Below are 22896 nucleotides of genomic sequence, written 5' to 3'. Positions count from 1 at the left end.
AATTTCATTTTGTGGGAATATCAAAATTTGCTATTTCTGCTATGTATAAAACTTTTTGTATATCTGACTTTGCTGCTATTTGCATATAAGCAGATTTCTACACATGCAGAAATCTAGCAACTATCTCTACAGTAAGGGCCCTGAGCGTCTATCATTTTCACTGAACTGCAAGAGTACAGCATCTCTCAGGAGCACCTTGCTCCTGGCAGGATTAGAATTTTATTCTTTCAAATCCAGTATGAGAGAGAAACATGTTGTTCCTATTAATTATCCAAGGAAAATAATTAAATGTCCATTCTTCCCTGGAATGTGACCTTGGCTTTCATAGGGATGTATTAAGCTATGTACCATAACAGCGATGGACCCTCGGCTGCTTTTGGATGTCTCAGGCCCTGCATCAGCAAAGCTCTCAAGCATATGCACAGCCATTGAAGTTGAGCAAGGGTTTAAAGTTAATCATGGGATTATGTCCTTTGCTGAATAGGCCAAAAATTCATTTTGCATCTCTGCCACGCTAGAAGGTTATGACGTCTTCTCGCAGATGCAGAGCTGACCACAATTGGCCATGCTTTTGTCACCTCCAGAATGGGTTATTTGATGCTCTTTGCATAGGTCTATGCCGGAAGACCACTCAGAAGCTTCAGGCAGCACAGAATGCAGTAACCTGCCGTAAAATTCTATTCTGTCTGCATTCCTTCAATAACAACAGTATTCTCTGATCTGTACTAGTTTCCAGCTGCAGTTCAAGGTGTTCCTTTTTACTGATAAAATCCTGAGTGGTTTGGTTCCTGTCTGCCTTATAGATTCCCTCTCTCCTCTGCTGTTTAGTGAGGTCAGCTAGGATAAACACTGCATTAAAAGACAAGGTGCTGGAGGAAAGGTGTTTCAGGTGATAGGTTCCTACCTCTAGAGTTTGTTGATTTTCCTGGCACACTGAAAACCTCATCTGTTTCCCAAGCTTTCACAAGAGCAAGTGGATTAAAGAGTAGAGGTTTTAAGTCCGGATGGACTGGAAGGAAGTGCAGTCCAATTTGTATTTTTGTAGGTACACTATTTCTAAATTGTTCATATATGCACCTGCATCCCATGATGTGCACACTTTATGAATCAAAATACTGGAATTAAAGACAAAAAAATCCAACAAGAATACATTAGGAAGGGGTATTTCAGAAACTTAGCTAGAAGAGTTAGGCTTTTGACTGGTAATCTAGAAGACAAAGGCTAGAGAACACCAAAAATAGAAAATGAAAAATCACCTTTATTATATACTTTTCATGGTAATATGTGGAGAAAATGGCAGCAGGGCCTTTTAATCTGTGACACTGAAAAGGTGTCAAAGATGCCCTAATTATATGCACTGGTCAGAAATTTTTTATTTTAAACCCTGAAAGGGTCGTACCCAGGGTCACACACAAAGAAAGGGCAGGTCCTCACTACAGGTTCATTTCACTAAGAAACAGTTTAAGACTAATCAAAAGACTGTATGACAGCCTTTCCGTCCTGGAAACTAAAATGCCTTTTTTTTTTTTTTTTAAATCTCTTCTTTAATGTAGAAAACTTCACTGCACACGGAACTACATCCATCTGAACTTGTTCCTCTCTTTCATTCTAAGAGCAATCTCTGTTTTAGTCAAGGATGATATTCTTTATTCCAATTCCAACACAGCTCACTGTTCAGAGGATCAGTCGTCATGGGTAATGCAGCTCTTTTGGCTACACTGTGTAATATTTTTGCCTTTTAACCCTCTCCACCTCTGCATCCCTGGTGAATATTTGGGAACATTAAGTTGTTAGTGGAGGGAGCTGTGAGAGAACGAGTGGCAGGTAGAACTGGGATGCAACTGCAGGAGAAGAAAGGGAGTGGAAGAGCTGGGGGGGGTGAGCTAATGCAGCTTTGCATATTCAGGCAGGTAGCAGAAGAATTTCAGCTATAAAAAAAACAATCACCCATGACCCAGGATAAATATGACAGCGAGGAGGTGGGGTAAGTCAGGGTAGAGGTTAGAAGTGGAAGATACATCAGCTGGGAAATGGGGAAGGCTAGATGTTCTGAGAAGGCTCTAGCAGCCGTATCTGGAGTTGGAGGAGGGACATTAAGGGAGGGAGAGCAATGAGAGACGGAGTGGGTATTTGTAGGAGAGAAAGAGGGATTTAGCAACCAAGCCACACCCCCAGTAGTTGATGGAGGGCTGTCATCTGCATTCTTGGCAAACCATATGGCACAGTAGAGATAAGGCATTAACACAGTATGCAGGGTTGCAAAATCTCAGAGGTTGAGAAGGTTAAACAGTTAAACAGTATATCACATACCGTTGTACAGAGCAGTGGTTTTCAAAGTTCAGGTCGTGACCCAGTGCTGGGTCGCGGAATGCAAGGCACTGGGTTGCCTTGTTCAGCACTCAGGGATCCTGGCAGCTGGCCAGTAAAAACTAGTAGTCCCTACCTGTTCTGACACCACGCTGCACCCCGGAAGCGGCCAGCAGAAGGTCCGGCTCATAGGCAGGGGGGCCACGGGGCACGACCAATGAGAGCTGGATGGGGCGGTGCCTGCGGGTGAGAGCTGCGCGGAGCCACTTGCACGCTTCTTCCTAGGAACCAGACCTGCTGTTCGCTGCTTTCGGGGCGCAGCGCAGTCCACAGTGCCAGGACAGGCGGGAAGCCTGCCTCTGCACCCCAACTGCGCTGCTGACCGGAAGCCACTGGAGGTAAGCCTGGGCCCCAACCCCACAACCCAATCCTCTGCCCCAGCCCTGAGCGCTCCCAAACCTGGAGCCCATTCCTGCACCCCAACCCCCTCATCCCCCAGCCCCACCCCAGAGCCTGCACCCCTTCCCCAGAGCCCTGACCCCTCCCACACCCCAACCCCCTTCCCCAGCCCAGAGCCCCCTCCCACACACTGAACCCCTCATTCCTGGCTCTACCTCACAGTTCTCACCCCAACCCTCTGCCCCTGCTCCATTAGGTCGTGGGCATCAACAATTTTCTTCAACTGGGTCGCCAGAAAAAAAGTTTGAAAACCACTGGTATAGAGTATCCCCATCTCCTTGGTTTGGAGCAGAACTGCTGCAAAATAAATCTGCAGACACTGCTGAAGACCTCAGAGAATATAATTTACAGTGTTTTTCCCCTGCCCATTGTCGCTAAATTTAGAGTATAGAAAAAACTGAAGAAAAATGCAGTGCAGTATTTTTGTATTGATAAAGGTACATTCTTCCACTCTTAAGCTATATGTACACGATCTGTCAACTGACACACATTCACTGAAGAAATATTTAATACTGGCACTGTAAAATCATTGTAAACAGGTCACTTGGATTGACATCTCAGGGAGTCAAGAATGCTCAAAACCTTGCAGGATTAGGCTCTTGGCCCTGATCATGCCTGTTTGCACCCAAGTTGTTTCTGTTTTTGTCCTGCAGTTACTCTTGGTTGCAGCTGGATATTCTTGCAGTTGGACTAGTCCAGATCAATGTGCTGTTCCCTAATTTCTGTTGCATTGTTGTTGAGATGATCTGATGTTGCTTGGAATAGTGGCTGCTTCTTACACTATTTGAACCCTGGTTTGGTTACGTAACGGCTTGGAGAGTTTGACTCTCACATCGTGTTTATGCATTCCACAGAGCTATTTGTGCTCTTGGCACAGGTCTTTTAAAATGAACCATTTATAAAGAATTGGAAGAGGTTCTAAAACTGAATAACTTTTTTACACAATTTGGCTGGCTGATGGCATCTATTCATTGGCTGGGAACTGCCTCAGCTACAGGCCTAACTTCAAGAGGGAGGGCAAAAGAGGCCGAAGAGGAGTAAACTGACAGAAAGTGTATCATGACTTTGAGTCAAGATAAACTCTTCTGACCCTGAGTGCCCTGCCGTAATCAGGTTGTAAAGAGCATTAAGCATCAAACCACATTTTAATTTACATTTTAAAAACTTACATTTTCCCCTGTGTGAAATCCTCTGCACACTTCCTTGTACCATCAGATATCTCTTAGAATGGTACATTCTGAAAAACACCACAAAGAGTATAAGTTACAGAGGTCATAATGGAGTGATGCATTCTGATTGTCTTTAACAAATTGGGAAACACTGGAGAATTTCACAGTGAAGGAGGGAATTTTGATGGTATAATTTTTATTTTATAAATATCCTTAAACCCTGACCAGTGGGACTGCATTCGGTACCTAATTCTAGATTTTTCACTTTGACCTTTGAAAATTCACACAGCCAATTTTTTGTTATTGTTCTAACAAATTAAAACCTCCAGGAAACTTTTAGGAAAACCTATAAAGTGATATGTGTTTATTATTTTAATTGATGGTCTTTCGTATCTGCCTTTTTTAATGTTTATGTCATGATGATTTCAAGGTTTCTGAGTAAATTGGCTGCAAGGAAGTCATAGAAATAAAGTTTTGGCTAACTAAATTCTTTTGTATAAGCATTCTTTATATTTTAAATGCATCACCTTATTTCTAGGGGCCATTGAAAAAGAACTTTTCTATATTTTGTACGTGAGCTATTGACATAGAAGAGAGATAACGGAACACAATGTGTAGAGAGCTTGGGTCTGCAGAAAAATGTTTGTAACAAAATATTACTGCATTTTCCTTGCAAGAAGTTTAATCCTTGTTTGTTTGTAACACTTCAGGTTGGCTGCAAGGCTAGTTTGGTATTTTTCCAATATTGTGTTATGGCAAACTTTTACTGGCTCTTAGTTGAAGGACTTTACCTCCACATCCTCCTTGTGGTAATATTCTCTCCTAACAGACATTTCACAGCCTATCTTCTCATTGGCTGGGGTAAGTACTTAAATATATACATTTTTTTTTCTTTTTTAGCTATGGATGGGTCAGGCTCAGTGTTTCCCACTGAGATAACATTATCTCCTATTAGACAGCTACCATCCCTGGACCTGATTCCACAGGCTAAGACAGCCCCTTTATTCTGTTCCACCAATGCAAATCTAGCCACCAAGAAATTGTTCTGGCATAAAAGGATGTAGAGCTGGCACAAAGGCTCCATGCCACTCCCTCACAGGCCACTGCACAGTGACTATGTAGAGGGCATGGCCAGGAAAAAGTGGATATGTGCAGAACACTTCTGTTTTCTCAAGTATTCCCACAGACCTGAATGCCCCCTGGAAACTATCGGCAGCTGGGCACAAGTTAAGGTCGCCTTGAGATTATCCTAATCAGTGTCAGGGGCTGGTTGACCCCAGAATAAGAGAAGTGCAAAGCCACCATTCTCCTTCTCTCTCACATGCCCAGTTCCTGTGTCTGAATGGAGCTCGGATTCAGTGATGAATCAGGCCCCACATGTTCATTGTATTCTTTAAAAGTCGGGAGTGACTTTAATGCCTTCAGTGAAAATGCGGGGTTAGAAGCACTTGTTTATGCCTCATTATACAGGAAGACACTATGGAAGCTATCCTTCACATTGCTGCCAATTCACTTTAGATGCTTGTCAGAGAAATGGCTCTGTCTTTGCTGGGCATCTCTTGAACTGCAAAGAGTGCCAAACACTGTGATGATGTGATGTGCATGTGTACGATACAAGATGAAGCCACTAAATTCATTTTCATAGTTATGTAAACTGGGATTTGAATTCAACTCTCTGACAGTGAAATTTGGACCCAGTAACTCTTTGTGCCAGCCAGTCCCTTATTCTTTATCTTTAATATACTTTCCAACATATTATAAATATTTTTGTTTCATTTTTACACACTAATTCCTTTCATACCCGAGAGCCAAAGGAAGGTTTTATAGATGTGAAGCCATTAGAAACTGATCATAAAAGTATACTTGGGTGTAGCTGGGAAATGGGAGTGAACCAATGTGTGTGAATGCCTTTGTAAAATGATTTGCATGTCAAATTTCACTCCTAATATTTATCTTCATTTAGATCAGGGATGCATAACATTTGTATCCCCAAGGATCACACTCAGGAGCCTGAGGGGTGTACACCCTTTGTATATTCTGTAAGAAATAAATGCACTCACCTGTAATAATTCCATGTGCTTGTCTTCATTGGGAGATGGATAGGAATTGTTTGCACCCTGCCGCTGGTCCCCACCCTGCAGCTACAGCTACACTTTATTATTCCATGTGCTGCATTTTGCCTCATGCCAGACCTTGTATAGTCTAGTAGTAGATGGTTACAAGAGGGGTAAGGGGTTTCAGTTCATAGATTTTTACAATCATTCGCTATAACAAACTATAATTTCTTAGGAATTCCTACAGTATTCATCATCTTGTGGACAGTGACAAGGATCTTTTTAGAGGACACTGGGTAAGTAGCTAGGAGGATGTAAACTTTATGCTTCAAACTTAAACTACAGCAGGTCTTCCCCTGGGATTGCACTGCTTGCACAGGGATAATTTGCTGTTTTGAAGGAGGTAAATAGCAGAGGACTGCAGTATCTCAGAGGTGCCAGTCGAGTGACAGGTGTTCAGAAGTTATTCAGCATGCAGTTTTATAGATGCATCCAATCTGAAAGCTCTGATGGGGATGAAGTTAAATAGTTTGTGGCCAAATACTGCCCTCTGTGGTGCATATGTGGTTCCTGTTGAATTCAGTGAGAGCTATTTGCACCCAAGGCCAGTATTTGACTTTTAGAGAAGCAGAGGCACCACTAAGAGTGTGATGATGCCATCTTGCAAAGTACTAAGCACTCTCAACTCCTACTAGCATCCCTGGTAGTTGTGGGTGCAGAGCACCTCACCGGATTAGGCTCTAGATGACTTAGAAACCCTTGTCCTTAGCATCTGCAATAGTTGGTACAGATGATGGGTTATTCCTCACTTCTCAGGCAACCTATTTGCAATACCTCTAAAAAATAAACTGAAAGTGATGCCGTTCTTGAATTGGTACCTTGCTATGGTCATCACAGCTGGAAGCTTACAAACTATTAAATGTTTCTCCTATATAAGGTTTATCACTTGTAGCTTCTGTTCTCTCAGAAGTTTTAAGCTCTGTTTCTTCAGAAGTGCTGAATACATACTAAAGTCAGTAGGGGCTGTGGGCACTGAGAATGACTGACTGTAAAGTCTGATGGTCATTGAAGGGTAAAATGGCTTGGGGTGGAAAACTGTGAACAAATTATTTAAAGGAGGAAATGAAAGTCCAATTTTTCAGATGAAGTTCCAGGCTTATACTTAATATTTCCAAAATCAGCTCCACTCATCTGTAACCCAAATAGTCCAGCAGTAAATTATATCCTTTTAATTGTATTTGTCAGTTACGTCAGATCATTCTGCTGCCCCAGATACTGTAGCTAAGCTCTTATTGGAAAAGTGTCATGACATATAGAGTGAAACTAAACTTGAGAGTCCTTCCGGGGTATCTGTCTGGGTTTCTTCCAGCACTGCTCTGTTTTAATTGATTTGAATGTGCACATTAAATAAAAATAAAAGCAGGAGAATATCAAATTATATTGCTTAGAATTCACAAGAGCAGACTATTTTTATTTTGACTTGTAAATCCAAAACACTTGTCTTCACATAGCTCGCTTGCCAAATAAAATTAATATTAACATAATTTTCCCTTTTACTCTCTTTATAGTTGCTGGGATACAAATGATCACAGTGGTCCTTGGTGGGTTATACGATTACCAATTTTAATTTCTATTATAGTAAGTAAACTACATTTTGCAATATGAATTATATATCAGTTTGCAGCCCTGTGCAGTGAATATACACATTATTCTTTACAACTGGCTAAAGATAGGCAAAAACTCCATTTTAATTAAATAAATTACTTTATAGGGGAGATTTTAAACAGATGCCCAGGTCATTTAAACTAATTGCCTTTAAAATTTAGCTGCCTCCTGTTAAATGACTGGTTGATTTTGTTTGTTTTGTTTTGTTTTAAACTCTCACCAGCTCAAGAACCTTGGGGGAAGAAAACATCAAGTTAAACCTTTCACGTGGATTATAGATTTACTTTTGTTTATAAATATTATTACAGCAGGAAAGAATGACAGCTGTGTATATCTTTCCTTAACTAGTAGCCTAGAATTACATACATTAGACATGAAACATTTACACAGAAGGACATTTTTAGCATACTACACAGGGATTGTGCTCCATAGAGTTCATTAATGTTAACTGAACACCTGCAGTTAAATTCTTGTTCATTGTGTTGAAGATGTACCCATTAGTGTGCATAACAACAGCTTTACCTCCAATGCTAAATACAACTGCAAACTGATGCATTTTGTACAAATTAGCTGTAGCCTTCAGCATCTCATTTGGTGATATTTTGTGGCTTCTGAATTATAGTGTTCATTAAGGGTCTAATTCAGCAAAGCACTTAAGAATGTGCTTAACTTTAAGTGCATGCCTAAGTGAGGTGCTGAATCAGGGCCTAAACAGGCAGTCTACTCACTGAAGGATCTTGGTGTCAATCCAAAGGACCTTATTCCTCCTTCACCAGAGTGAGTTCTACATTGTTTAAACAAGACGGGGCAAAAGGTGGTTCTTGGGTGAACTTGCATGAAATGAGGATTCACCAACATGAATGTTTTGCTACATAACGGGATGGACACTCAGCAGATGTACAGCATGAAGGGAAGCAAAAGTCCAAAAGGAGTTGGAGAAGTAAGGAGAATACACTGAATGATCAAACAAAATAAACCATACAAAATATTTCAAAAGTGCAAAATTAAAGCTCCTACTGAGCACCTTTGATTTAAACAACTACTCTGTATGCAGCTAGGGTTGCCAACTTTCTAATCACGTGAAACCAAACACCCCTGCCCCAACCCTTCTCCGAGGCCCCGCCCCCCCGCTCACTCCATTCCCCCCCCTCCCCGCTGGGGCAGAGGGTTGGGGTGGGGAGGCCCAATGGCACTTACCGCAGCTCCCAGGAAGTGGCCGCTGGGTCCTGCAGCCCCTCGGCGCATGGGCGACCAGGGGAGGCTCCGCACACTGCCCTCACACCAGCAGGCACTGCCCCCGCAGCTCCCATTAGTCACAGTTCCCAGCCACTAGGCACTGCTTAGCTGGCACTCGGGACCTGGCAGCTGCTTCCAGGAGCCGTGTGGAGACCCCACTGCGCCACCTGGGTCCCTTTTGGACTGGGCGTTCCGGTCGAAAACCGGACACCTGGCAACCCTATATGCAGCTGAGCTTTCATGAGTCACTGGTGTCCCAGAAAATAATGCTTCAAGCTGACCCTTGAAAAGTCCTAGAACTTGCAATATCTGAAGACAGCAGTTATCCTAGTGCATATTGACAGACTAGTTGGTGCTCTAGAAGGATTCTGAGAAGGCTGGGAAGCCTGTTTGATGGAGGAGAGGATGCTTAATTAAACTCTTCTGAATCTTAAACTGACCAAATCTTAATTTGATTCTAGAGTTACACTGAGGTACAAACCAGCCCTCTGTTTTTCTAAATCGGTAATTGAATTGATATAGTAATAAAGTATGAATATGTCCATGGACATGGACTGTATTGGCTCAGGTTGTGCACACATTTGGGATCAGCTGTCTTTTTCCAGATCTGTTTTCTCTCATGAGCAACATGCTTTAATAGGAGGATAAGAGTATAAATGTATTTTGGAAGGAAAAGCAAAGCAAGTGAAGAGACTCGAGCAAGGATTTACCTCTAATAGGTAAAACAAACCAACCTTCACTCAGTATTCTCCTTTTTGGCATTAGTTTCTATGTTACTTCCAATTATTTTAGCTGGTTTAGGGGATTATATTTAATCAGCTGTTGATTGCTCTAAAACAGCATTCCCAAAGTGAGTTCTTCAGGGTCAGTCCTCACACTCAATTCAGCATGTCAGAGGCCTTCCCCTGGTCTTTCCTCTGAACATTTTTGGCCTGAGAAATGTTCCTTGGCAGCCTTCCATGCGTCATGCTGTGCACATTTCAGAGCCTCTCTGATTTCTTTAATTGGAGATGTACTATACCAAACAGTTCATTTGGAGTATCACCCATGTTCTCCATTTGGCAAATGCTGCCACAGCGATCCTCTTCCTTCCCCTCTCCCATACCAGCTGCTCTCATTTGTGTGTCTTTTCAGGTGGACACATCTGAATTAATAGGCTTTCAGAAACCAGAAGCAGTCATGTAGCATATCAAAATAAGAGAGTTGTGTCCCTCTTGTTTTGACATGTTAAAACTTCTGTAAAGGACTAAATAACAAGAAGGAGGTAACAAAAAGACATTTTAAATGATACATGTACTTGCAATGTAATTGGCTCAAAAGTTACTGTCCGTTTAAGGCAGCCAAAATGATAAGATCACTGATCTCGTGTCATTCCACTACCTTCCTATCTTCCTACTTTGTCATTTACCTCCACTGCTGTACCCCATCCCTGACACTTCCCTGCATTTATATTACTGGCTTAATTTGCTGTCCCTTAGCAGTTCATTCACCATTGTGTATCATCTGCTTTCAGTATAAAGAAATTCCACCCCAAAGAATATTATAGAACTAAATCTACAATACTAAAGACAAAATCTTTAGTATTGTAGATTTAACAAGGTTAAAAATCTTACACTGTCATTTGCTTCTAACCTTGTTATCTAAACATATTGAAATTATATGAGACTTCAAACTAAATATATATTTTTAAGATTAATTCGGATAAATTGGGGTCTTTAACAACTGTCCTAAGTGATCATTTGAATTATAATCTCATATACTACCTAATCTCCTTTGGCTGGATTGAATGCTCCAGTAGCTCTATCTTTTGAAGTGATACTCACATCATGCATGTGAGAGGGGGGAGGAATAGCCTGCTAAACCCAGGGTTGTGAGTTCAATCCTTGAGGGGGCCACTTAGGGATCTGGGGCAAAATCAGTACTTGGTTCTGCTAGTGAAGGCAGGAGGCTGGACTCAATGACCTTTCAGGGTCCCTTCCAGTTCTATGAGACAGGTATATCTCCATATATTATAAGCAAAGATACTGTTAGCCATACACAATGCTTACAAAATAACACTAAAGACCAATAGAAAAAATTGACTAGCCTCAAAAGAGACCTAGATACAAATACTTGAATATGTAGTTCACCCAAATATAGTGCTTCAAGATATGCCCTGTGGCTCAGAAAACCAATTATTTTATTGTCCTTTTAAAAAAGGACCACCGTTTTTAATGTTTTATGATTGATAATAGTTTGTATTACAGGAGAAATTAGGGACCTCAGTTGAGACCAGGGCCCCATTTTGATAGGCACTGTACAAATACACAGCAAGAAACAGTCCCTGCCCCAATTATCACAGGCAAAAGAAGAGGGGAAACAGAGATGAAGTGACTTGCCTATGGTCACCCAGGAGGTCAGTAGCAAAGCCAGGAATAGAATCTCTCAGCCACCACAGTGTCTTAACCGTTAGACCATATTGACTTTAACGTACATACGTATAAAATGTATATCCCCTGACCTTTGTACTGCGCTTCATTACACAAACCTGTGGACCCAACAGCAACAGTGAGAAGGCCTCATTCTGCTGAACTAACAGTGACTTCACTGGGATTTCTGCGTATAGACAGGCTGCATATTTATCCTCTTTCTTTGTTTCTTTTACTTCAGTGAGGTCCCCTTCCAATTTTCTCTTTTACAAAAGATTTAGACCTAATTTTCCTAACTTTTTTTATATAATTAGGATCCTGTGTCCTGTCACTTTCCTCCACCATCCCTTCTTTAGCCCTAGCATTTCCTTTAACAGTAAATAACAGGCACAGAATGACATGCAATTATTATAATCATTTATTATTTATTTGCACTTAAAAATCATACTGGGCATTTCATAGAAGACACCAAAAATCATGGTGCCTCAGAGAGCTTTCAATCAAAATGTTAGACCAAACAACCAGGGGCAGAGCTAGGGTGGGGAAAGACTAGGGCTACACCCATGCCAAGAAGCAGGTTCTGTTTAGCTATGTGCACAGCTTGGTGATTATGTTGATTATTTTGTTTGTTTTTTAAATATAAAGAATAAGATATTGGTCCCTGGCTCAATACCAGAATGTTTTCCTCTTGTATTTGATGCTTCTGCATCCCTGATCTGAGTTAGCTCACTTTACTGCTGTTTCAGAGTAGCAGCCGTGTTAGTCTGTATCCGCAAAAAGAAGAAGAGGAGTACTTGTGGCACCTTAGAGACTAACAAATTTATTAGAGCATAAGCTTTCGTGGACTACAGCCCACTTCTTCGGATGCATCCGAAGAAGTGGGCTGTAGTCCACGAAAGCTTATGCTCTAATAAATTTGTTAGTCTCTAAGGTGCCACAAGTACTCCTCTTCTTCTTTTTGCGGATACAGACTAACACGGCTGCTACTCTGAAACAGCAGTAAAGTGAGCTAACTCAGATCAGGGATGCAGAAGCATCAAATACAAGAGGAAAACATTCTGGTATTGAGCCAGGGACCAATATCTTATTCTTTATATTTAAAAAACAAACAAAATAATCAACATAATCACCAAGCTGTGCACANCCAAAGACCAAAGAAGACGACATTATGGGAGATGTAAAAAGCAACAGAGAGTCCTGTGGCACCTTTAAGACTAACAGATGTATTGGAACATAAGCTTTCATGGGTGAATACCCACTTCGTCAGACGCGTGTCTGACGAAGTGGGTATTTACCCACGAAAACTTATACTCCAATACATCTGTTAGTCTTAAAGGTGCCACAGGACTCTCTGTTGCTTTTTACAGATCCAGACTAACACGGCTACCCCTCTGATACTTGACATTATGGGAGATGGGATTCAGATGCAGCAATTTCTGATTTCCAGACCTGAGTTCAAGCCCACCCTTGGGTCAGATTACAGTTCTTTTTATCCAATTACTTCAGTTCCCCATCTTTAAAATGTGGATAATACCACTTCCCTCCGTCACAGGGGAGTTGTGAGGATAAATACATTAAAGATTGTGAGGTTTACACTTACTATGGTAATGCAGGGGCCATATCAGTACCTTCAGGGCCAGCGCAACCCATTAGGGAACCTAGGCGGTCGCCTAGGGTGCTACAATTTGGGGGGCAGCGACCGCAGCGGTATTTCAGCAGCGGAACCTTCCGCCACCTCTGTGGGAGGTGGCATTTCAGGGCGGGACCTTCTGCCACCTAGGGCGGCAGAAAAGCTGGCGGCGCTCCTGAGTACCTTAGATAGATATGCAAAGAAGGCCCTTTTCATCATTGATTTATTAATACGTCACCTCTACAACAGCTTCCCGTCCACGACTCCAGACGGGGAATTTAAGGGGCAAGTGTGGGAAAGAGTTATAAATAGGGTGTGCATTATCCCTTCAGCCACCAGTGGTAAATCCACCAACCGGTTTAATATAACGTCAGGTTGTACTGAGACTTAGACCAAAGCCCCATGCTTTAGAACATTCCCTTTAATGGGGTTGCTGGTGGAAAGGGATTTTGTCAGCTTTTAAGTATCTCAGAGGATGATTCCATAGTGGTATTTACAGTCATGCAGAGGTGTGTTGGATGTGACAATCTGTCAGTGAGGCAGGAAAGCGGCAGTAGATCTGAGGGAGTGCAAGTTAACATGTTCTGGCAGCAAGCACTCCAGGCTCACTAATGAACTGACTAGTCTGGCTTGTTTACCTCTTACCAGCACACTGCATACTAAAGTGAGGAGCTTGGAGTCACTTATATATATATTTTCTTTTGCAGGTGAATTTTATACTTTTCATTAGTATTATAAGAATTTTACTGCAAAAGTTAAGATCGCCCGACGTCGGAGGCAATGATCAGTCACAATACAAGTGAGTAATGTGTTTTAGAAACTTCATACAGTATATGAAAGTAATCTATTTAAAGATTTCCTCTGTTGGAGCAGACTGCCAGCAACTATCCAGTGTTGTGATGCTATGATAACTATTTGATACAATGGATGAATAGCTGGAGATAGAACCCTGATTCAGCAAAGCTTGTAAACACATTGAAATTAACAATGTTATGAGATTTAAGCATATGCTGAAAGTTAAGCATGGGTTTAAGTGTTTTGCTGAACAAAGGTCTTTAAGGTTAGTATTTATTATTGTTACTACTACTATTAATTATAATTCATTACTGCCTATAGACTCCAACAACGGAATCAGGACCCCATTGTGCTAAGCTCTATACACATAATAAAAAGACAGACCCTGCCCAAAAAAGCCCAGATCCCAATGTAGATGCTGATATTGGCACTTGAGAGCAAAAAATGGCATGTTGATGCCTGAGTCTAATTTGAGCACTGAAAACCCCAAGCCATCTAGTCACACACAGTAGGCCTTTTAATACGGCTCCTTGTTAATTACCTGTGCACTTCACCAAAACAAGCTGTTGCCGTACATATTTAAAAAGCGATAGAAACTTTTTGACAATGCCAAAATGAAAAATACCCAATAAAACCTGTGTATTTTTTCTGTAACCAGTGTGACATGTTTGGCACCTTACTGTTGCATCACAATTCTTTTAAAAATATGGAAATATGGATTGTGGAAATTCTCCTGTAGTTTCCACAAGTCACTTAAGAATCCAGACATATTCTACAAAAATTGTCAACAAACCTCCTAGGACCATCCCTTAAGTCACATCAGGGGATGGATGTGCACTTTTCACCTGATGTTGTTTGAACTGGCTTTAGTTTATTGGCATTATATACCAGCCTGTCCATTTAAGCCTCAAACTTGGTTTTACTTGCTCTGTACTGATTTCAATAGGATGTGACAGGTCTCACAAAAATAATGTAGTGAATAAGATATTGTAATGTCTAGGCATTCTGTCTGGAGTATTAGGCTTGTGGTGTAGTGCTTATTTTTACACCCCTGACCCCAGGACAACCATACAATACAGCGGGGCACGAGGCAGAGGAGGGGCTTCAGGGTGTGTTAAAAGCTTCAGGACAGCAGCATAAACATGCTGCCACATCTGCACTAGGTGTTCCATTGAAGTGACCTGCTTTTCCTCCCTGCTCCCACTGTAGCCCCTAATGCTTCAGGAGCAGCTCACTTATGGATCCACATATGCGATGATACCTTGCTTCCCTGTTTTGGCAATTGAGAGGTTAGGGATTGTGATGTCTCAAGACAAAGAAACCCACCAGTAGAGATTGCAGCAGGTTGGGCTGGGGATACTTGAGCTCTCTGTGAAGGTGGTATGTTTGCTGTCTCAGCCAGTGGACCATGTTGTATGGCCCGCTCAATCCATGGACCACTCTACTTGAGATTTTGGGGTCTCCTATTTATCATTCAGAAAACTGACCAGACTGTGGACAGGACATCTGTGCAGTCACCTCTTGTTGCAAGAGCTATTCTTTTTTTCCCCTCATCTTCATTTTTATACTTCTGTTCGGTCCCGTGTGCTCTGTTTTTCTCCAAGCATCCTCCATAGGGCATCTTTGTGTCTTACAGTGTAGGCTGCTTACTAGAAGCAGACTTGTTTTTTACTGTTTGTCAGTGTGAACTCTGCTCTTAGAGTCTGGTTGCCTGGTTTTTAATTTTGGTTTGGATGGTGGTTTGGTGTTCAGTAGACACCCATGAGAATGGTAAATCAAGCTCACTGAGAAATATTGCTTCTGCAGAGCACTTTAAAGGTCCAGAAGCCTCATTTACATACATTCAAATGCAATTTCTAAAATGCAGAGGGGCATGAGGCTATTTTTGTATGGATGTTTCCTCCATTAAAATGTCAGTGTCATATAGAGTTAGCTCAGCAGTCAGTCAAAAATTATTAAAGCAAAAATGCTAATGTGAAAGTTGAGAAACAATGAAAGTGGAGCATGCATATTATTTTTAGGGAAAGAAGTCTTCACAATTATGGGAGATGGGTTAATGTAAGCTATATGGCCATAGATAATGAAAAATATTACTAATATTTATTAGAAATTTTAATCTAAATTCAGATATAATTGTAAAAATTGGGACCGCTGACTCTTAAGTGACTACAAGGAAACATGAAATTTAAAAAGTCATACAAGGGAACAGGTTAGACCATGTCTGACCAAGCCATGACTATTGGGTTTTACCCAGCCCGTCATTTTATATATATATATGGAGGTAAATGAAAGTTGACTTCTATCCATTTGTCGAGATTCTTATTTCCTTTCTAACTCCCCCACAAGCCAAATAGAGGCAGATGTTGATTCACTAATTTGTTCTGATTATTTTGGTTTTATTATTCTTTATTTTTTTGCCCTTCCCACTTTCCACTTCACTCCTCTTCTGTTTTTCTTCTGCCCCACCTGCTCCCTTTCCCTCTTCTCTCTTTCATCTGCTTTACTGCTGGTTTGATTTTGGTGGTCAGAAAGCTATGCTGAAGACATGAGTTTTTCACTTTGCTCTGGAAGCAGTCAGATTTGTGAAAAGCAACAAAGAGTCCTGTGGCACCTTAAAGACTAACAGATGTATTGGAGCATAAGCTTTCGTGGGTGAATGCCCACAGATTTGTGGTCGTTCTCCTCTCCTCCAAAGCTTAGGACATTTTGCTGAGGAAGCCCTGTCTTCCACTGTCATTGTTTTCACCTTCAGGTCCAGACATACTGTGATTCCTGAGGAACTTTACTGTCCAGAAGGTCACTGTCACTTAGACCTCTGAGATATTTTGAGCATGATCCATGGAGGACTTTGAGGACTGGCACAGACACTTTCAAATAGAAGGTTTTTCAAATGCCTAGTCTCCTAAATAGACAGTTTGGGTTTAAGATGGTTGCCTCAAGACAGCCTATCTGTTTCATTGCTGAATCTAGTTATGGTCAAGACAGTGATGACTCACTGGACTCTCCATGTTAACTTTTTGCATTTTATCTAAGATCAGGCATCCATCTAACATGTAAAGTTTATGTTATTAAAATAAAATGAGTGACAGCTAAAGGATAATTAGCTTCCCACCTTTTCAAGGATTTACTGTCAATTTGACAAAATCATGCTGCTTAACAAATTAAAGTTCTATCTCCAGATACTTATATAATTTTCTCTTGTACCTCAATAATTATTGTTACGTAACTGATGGAATTTTAATTAATGAAGGGTAAATGCTTCATACCATCAGTATAAATATGAGGTTTTAGGACTCTGGGATCAGTGTATAATTGCTCATGAAATCCCTTGGTTGAAGGATTACTCTGGGATCGCATTCTCTAGGCACTGTTTACACGTTGTACATTTTAAATGTATTTTAATTTTCAAATTAAAGAAAATGAAGATGGATGTATAACTCTCCAGTATTCCCTACTGTTTGGGTCAGTCCTTCAATTATGCTCTGACACTTCATACAATCTAAAAAGAGCCAGGGCAGCATAAGTCACTCTAAGAGCCTCTTGTCCAGCTGAGTGAAGATTGCCTGGATGAAGGCACTGTGGAAGGCAGCCATAAGGCTGTTGTCCGAGGACCTCCTCACAAACCTGGACATAGAGGCCACACTGTGGACAAGAGGAGTATGTCAAGGATGGAGCTACAGCATGCCATGCTGTGGAGATTCTGGAGCCCGGTGCAGTCCGTAGGACATCCCAAGGAGGCTCCTGAATTTAGACAGCCCCCCCATGGCTGTCTGAGTTATGCCAGGGGCTTCTCTAGCCCTTGAAACAGCCCCAAAATCAGGAGGGTGCAAAGGTAGCTTAAAGCCACTATAGCTCTTTGAACCATAGCACAGAATCTCACCCAGTGACTATAAGGCCAGTGTGGGGCTTACTATAGCACAGATGTAAGAGAAAATATAGTTTTCAGTACGTATGAATGGCCCTTATGAAGAATATTAATGTACAGATCATACTGTCTGCGGGCTTACGGGATTGATCTAAAAAAATTATAGTGCACTAAATACGTATGTTACTGAAACAAGACTTTACTGAGATACTCCATTAAGCTCCAATTCTTCTGCTCTGATTATTTAGGAGACTTGCAAAATCAACATTGCTGCTTATTCCGTTATTTGGAGTTCACTACATGGTGTTTGCTGTATTTCCTATACGGATTTCCAGTCACTATCAGATAATTTTTGAGTTATGTTTGGGATCTTTTCAGGTAAATTCTAAACCTTAACAAATTTTAAATCTTTTACTGATTGAGTTCAGAGCTGTGTACTAACTGATACACATTGTCTGTTTACAGGGGCTGGTTGTTGCAGTCCTGTACTGCTTTTTGAACAGTGAAGTAAGTTTCCCTTTTTCTCCCCAGTGATATTGAATAATGTTTTCAATTTAGTAGCAATAAGTGTAGTAGCAGCCTTAGTATTCTAGTATATAAATCATAAAAGGTATCAGTGGGTTATTCTTGTACAAAATATGGTGATTTCTATATGAGAGGAGATTATATTAGATATAAAAACCACCATATTAAGGCATAATTGTGCGGGGAAGGGAGGTTAAACTCTGTCTGGGACCTCAGTCACCCTAACACCAGGAGGCGTTATTAAATTGTACCCTTACTGTTTATTAATCTAAGAAAATCCCAAAGGTGAAGTCCTGGCCCTATTGCAGTCAATGGGAGGTTGTTGTTTTTTATTGGATTTAGAGGGCCTAAGGTTTCATCACAAAACTTTCAAAGGTTAATTTTGGAAAGTCTCTGGGACACAGTTCAGCCTGCACAATTGGGGCCAGGTTTTCAAAAATCCTCAGCACCCAACAGCTCCCATTGTTCTTGAAGTGCCCCAGTGGTGCCGATGATTTACATTGTTCTCAATGGGAGCTGCGGGGTGCAGAATGCGTCTGAAAATCTGACCATTTCATTCAGGTGCCTACATAGGAGCCTGTGCTCTTTCAAAAATCTGAGAACTTGCTTAGGTCCCTAAATGGGAGCTTCTGGATGCTGAGCTCTTACTACGGTTTAGCCCTTATTGTTCAACTTGGCACATCTAGGCCCTCCTTCACAGTGCTGTCATCCGACTTCAGATGATGACCAATAGACTCGAGGACATATGCCCTGGGTAAGAAGATGCCATTTTTGCACAGTCACTGTTCAGAGTAGAACCACGCTTTAAATAATATAGAGTATATCACAGACGAAGTGTGTGCAATTGCTAGAGTGAAGGATTAGGAGCCAGATCTCCTGAGTTTTCCTGGCTCTGACATTGATGTGCTGCATTTTCTTGGGCTAGTCACTGAATTATTTATGCCTTGGCTTACTCATCTGTAAAAACTTATCATAAATAGCTACCCACCAGTCTTACAAACCCTTTTTGATTGTTCTCTTCTCATTCTTCAGACAAGTCAATACACTTTAAATTCTGGAGCTAGGAAACATATTAGTCAACTGCTCTTGGTAATAACAGAGTTTTGAGTTGTTATTATTAATAATAATAGTTAGCCCCTGCCACCTGAGGATTTTGGAGCTAAGCTTTACATCCTAGGGAGGTAGTTGTGGTAAATATTATACCCAGGTTAAAGTTGGGGAGATAAAGAGATGTTATGTGACTTTCTTTGTATCACACAATGAGTCCATAGCAAAGCTAGACTTAGACTCCAGGTTTTCATGCCTGTGCTTTAATCTCAAGGTTGTGCTGCCTATCTGAATTTAGAAGAGTTGTGTTTACTTTTATTTTTCTTCCTACTTCTCAGGAGGCCAAAGGGTTATGGCGCATTTTCAGGTCCTGGGATGGAAGGCACTATATGAGTTCAAAGTATTATTAATAACTCTTGTGAGACTCTTTTACTCAATTTTGTTTTCAAGTAAAATAGAGATTTTTAGTAGTTTGCATGTGACACTAATGAAAGCACAAATGTTTCCCATGTAAAGTGCGTTTTTAGCTCACATGCATTTTTTAAATATAGGTCCAAGGTGAGTTGAAAAGGAAATGGCGGAGTTTGTGTTTGAGCCAGACAGTGGGCCGCGACTACAGATCCCATAGCTGTTCTGTTTCTCGAAATGGCTCAGAAAGTGTCTCCCAGCTCCATCGGAATTCAGAGGCACAGTCTTCTATGCAGACAGAGACCACAGTGATATAAACCATGTAGCTCAAACTAAAGACTATGGGACATATCACTATATGGAGCTCAATGTAATATTTTCTAAAATGAACCATTTATGCTTTGCTTTTCTACATATTGACATCTGGAGACTGGCCTGGTGCAGTAAATCAGGTAACAGATGGGCAGACGGCTTTGCAGACATTTTGGCCTAGCTCTCCAAAGGCATTTTGCTGCCTAACCCCCATTGATTTGAAAGCAGTAGTAGTTAGGCCCTAAATACCTTTGGAGATCTGAGCCTTTGTGATTTTATTTAGTCCTGCTCACATTACATTCTGATGTTCTCCTGTCATTTGTACTAGAAGTAACTATTCTAAATATAATTTATTTTAATGCTCTATTTCTATCTCTCTCTAATATGTAATGTATGCTGAATCCCACTCAATGTATGTTGCTTTGGTCCATGTTTAAGGAAGTAGGGTGGGAGGTGAGAGAGAATATCGAATATACCATCTATACTTAATAGAATGTTCCTTTCACCCAGATGCTAGACCCTACTATAGCAAACAAAATTGAAATAGAGATATTTAGGGCCATATGTTTGTTCTTGATCCCCATATGGAAATCCAGTTGATGGCGGTGGGAATTTAGCATACAGATGAAGGGCATTATGAGTCCATATTTTGCACAGAAGAAAATGTTAGTCCTTCTTAGCTCCTTACATAAATCCTAATTCAATTCAGAGCTACCTCACTGCAATATTTGATCCTAAGGGCTTGATCCTGCTTTCCTGCACGAGTGCCCACTTCTACATATCTTAATGCAGAATGTGGGGCTAGCCCTGCAGTCCTTACAGGAAAGCCCATTGCACAGTAGTGGTCATCATTAAACAGTCAGCATTTGCCAATAGTGGCATCTGAGATTACTAGAGTTTTACCCCATGCTAAAAATCAAAGATATCTCTGGTAACTGTGTGATAACATTTGGCAAATGTTAATGTTTTTAATGACTTCTACTCCATCTGATTTTTTCTACCTAGCTGACAGTCAGGAGCACCGCCAGCTTTTTTGCCGCCCTAGGCGGCGGAAGTTTCCACCCCCGAAATACCGCCCCCGACAGAGGCAGCAGAAGGTCCCGCCCCCGAAATACCATCAACGACCGGGGCGGCCGAAGATCTGGCCGCCGCAGTCGCCGTCCCCCAATGTTAGCGCCCTAGGCGACTGCCTAGGTCGCCTAATGGGTTGCACCAGTGCTGCTGACAATAAATGTATGTGTTTCAGAAAGGCAGGACTGAACATTAATACCCTAGCCATCAGGTTCTATGAGTTCTCAAAAATGGTATCCTCTTTGCTTTGCTTCAAAAGAAAAAAATATTTTGGTTACATTTATGATAGATGTCCATCATATAAGATAAACGGACAGAAAGGAACCCACACTGACATTAGAAAAGAGTTAGGAACACACAGAAGACAAACTGGGCGCCTCAATCTCTTATCTAACTTTCTAAAGAGGTATTTTCCTAATAGAACAGCCTAGTGAAGGCTAAACAGGAATGGACATCCCACTCACCCACTGAAAACATGTTTTTATACGTAATGATTTTATTAAAATATATCTTTAGAACTTCACATTTGGCAGCTAAAATTAAGTGTATCAAATTATAAATACTACTGGAGTTCAATGAACTATGTAAATACTTTCAACATAATGCCATTTTATATCTGAGAGGTGATTGAAAATGCAATCCTGACCAGCAAGGCCAAAAAAAAACCAGACACAATCCCTTTCAAATGACCATAAAAGGCATAAATTGAAAGCATTTTTGGTAACCTCAAGCCCCTTATGTAGCCACAGTGAAATGAAAGACACGGCGCTGACAAGTGCTTATAAATACACACACAACTTCTGCAATCTTACAAGACATAAGCACTGTTATGTTTACCTCTCATGTCACAACTGACCATTTCCTCTCTAAATAACAAGTGTGAATACTATGCATTTGCATGAGTATTTTGCCTCATAAACTGAAGTGTTACCACAATATTTCAAACAGGAAATTGTACATTACGTGACAGTTGCCATGATGTAAATAATAATCACTTAATTCATATCTTCTAATTAGTATTACCAATAAACACCCTGTATTGTAGTTCATTTTAACTAACAATAAGTAATAGAAATAAGATTGTTTTGTGTAACAATCTATTTATTGCCATATTCACAAACAATAGCCTTGGTTCAAAAGATAAATAGTTACTGTTGCACAACTGAGGCCTTTCCTGTCTTACAAAAATAATCTGACAATCAAGGGACTTTCATACCAGCCTTTTCTACCTTAAACCACTCAGAATATTTTGTAGAGACAGCCACTTGTCAAGCTAACTTAAAAAGTTAAAAAGATTTGATTGTTCAGTGATACTTGTGTGTTAACATTGGTCAAAATATTCAGATATTTGGATCAAATTGATAAACTAAACATTAATAAATCACCAGACTCAAATGTGAAATTGTAGGACTATTAATTGTAGTCTGTAACCTATCATTTAAATCAGTTTCTGTATCAAATGACTGGAGGATAGCTAACGTGATGCCAATTTTTTCAAAGGACTCCAGAGGTGACCCCAGCAATTACAGGCCGGTAAGCCTGACTTCAGTACCGAGCAAAGTGGTTGAAACTATAGTAAAGAACAGAATTCTCAGACACATAGATGAACATAATTTGTTGGGGAATAGTCAGCATCATTTTTGTAAAGGGAAATCATACCTTACCAATCTACTAGAATTCTTTGAGGGGGTCAACAAGCATGTGGGCAAGGGGGATCCAGTGGATATAGTGTATTTAGATTTTCAGAAAGCCTTTTGCAAGGTCCCTCACCAAAGGCTCTTAGGTTATCATTCCATAGTCTTAGACTACAACCCTGTATCTGCAGTGATGCAGCAAGCTGTGTCATTTACCAACAAAAGACTACTTTTAAATTACCACCTGTGCCTATATACACCTTGATAATCTCTGGGTAGTGAATACTGCACTGCCATTACCAAACTGCATG

General features: G+C 40.8%; 1 protein-coding gene across 1 annotated transcript in view; it reads left to right on the top strand.

Annotated features, from left to right (window-relative positions):
- Positions 1–22431, top strand: part of VIPR2 (vasoactive intestinal peptide receptor 2) — a 100683-nt gene extending 78252 nt beyond the window's left edge. The window contains exons 6-13 of the mRNA XM_034760024.1: positions 1554–1695; positions 4646–4796; positions 6225–6285; positions 7558–7627; positions 13636–13727; positions 17837–17966; positions 18054–18095; positions 19712–22431. Coding sequence (XP_034615915.1) covers positions 1554–1695; positions 4646–4796; positions 6225–6285; positions 7558–7627; positions 13636–13727; positions 17837–17966; positions 18054–18095; positions 19712–19885 — 862 coding nt within the window. The 3' untranslated portion in view covers positions 19886–22431. The remainder of the gene's footprint in view (positions 1–1553; positions 1696–4645; positions 4797–6224; positions 6286–7557; positions 7628–13635; positions 13728–17836; positions 17967–18053; positions 18096–19711) is intronic.
- The last annotated feature ends 465 nt before the right edge of the window (positions 22432–22896 follow it).

The sequence above is a fragment of the Trachemys scripta genome, chromosome 2 (assembly GCF_013100865.1).
Source record: "Trachemys scripta elegans isolate TJP31775 chromosome 2, CAS_Tse_1.0, whole genome shotgun sequence".
In the NCBI taxonomy this organism is placed as follows: domain Eukaryota; kingdom Metazoa; phylum Chordata; order Testudines; family Emydidae; genus Trachemys; species Trachemys scripta.
This window is presented reverse-complemented; position numbering and strand designations above follow the sequence as displayed.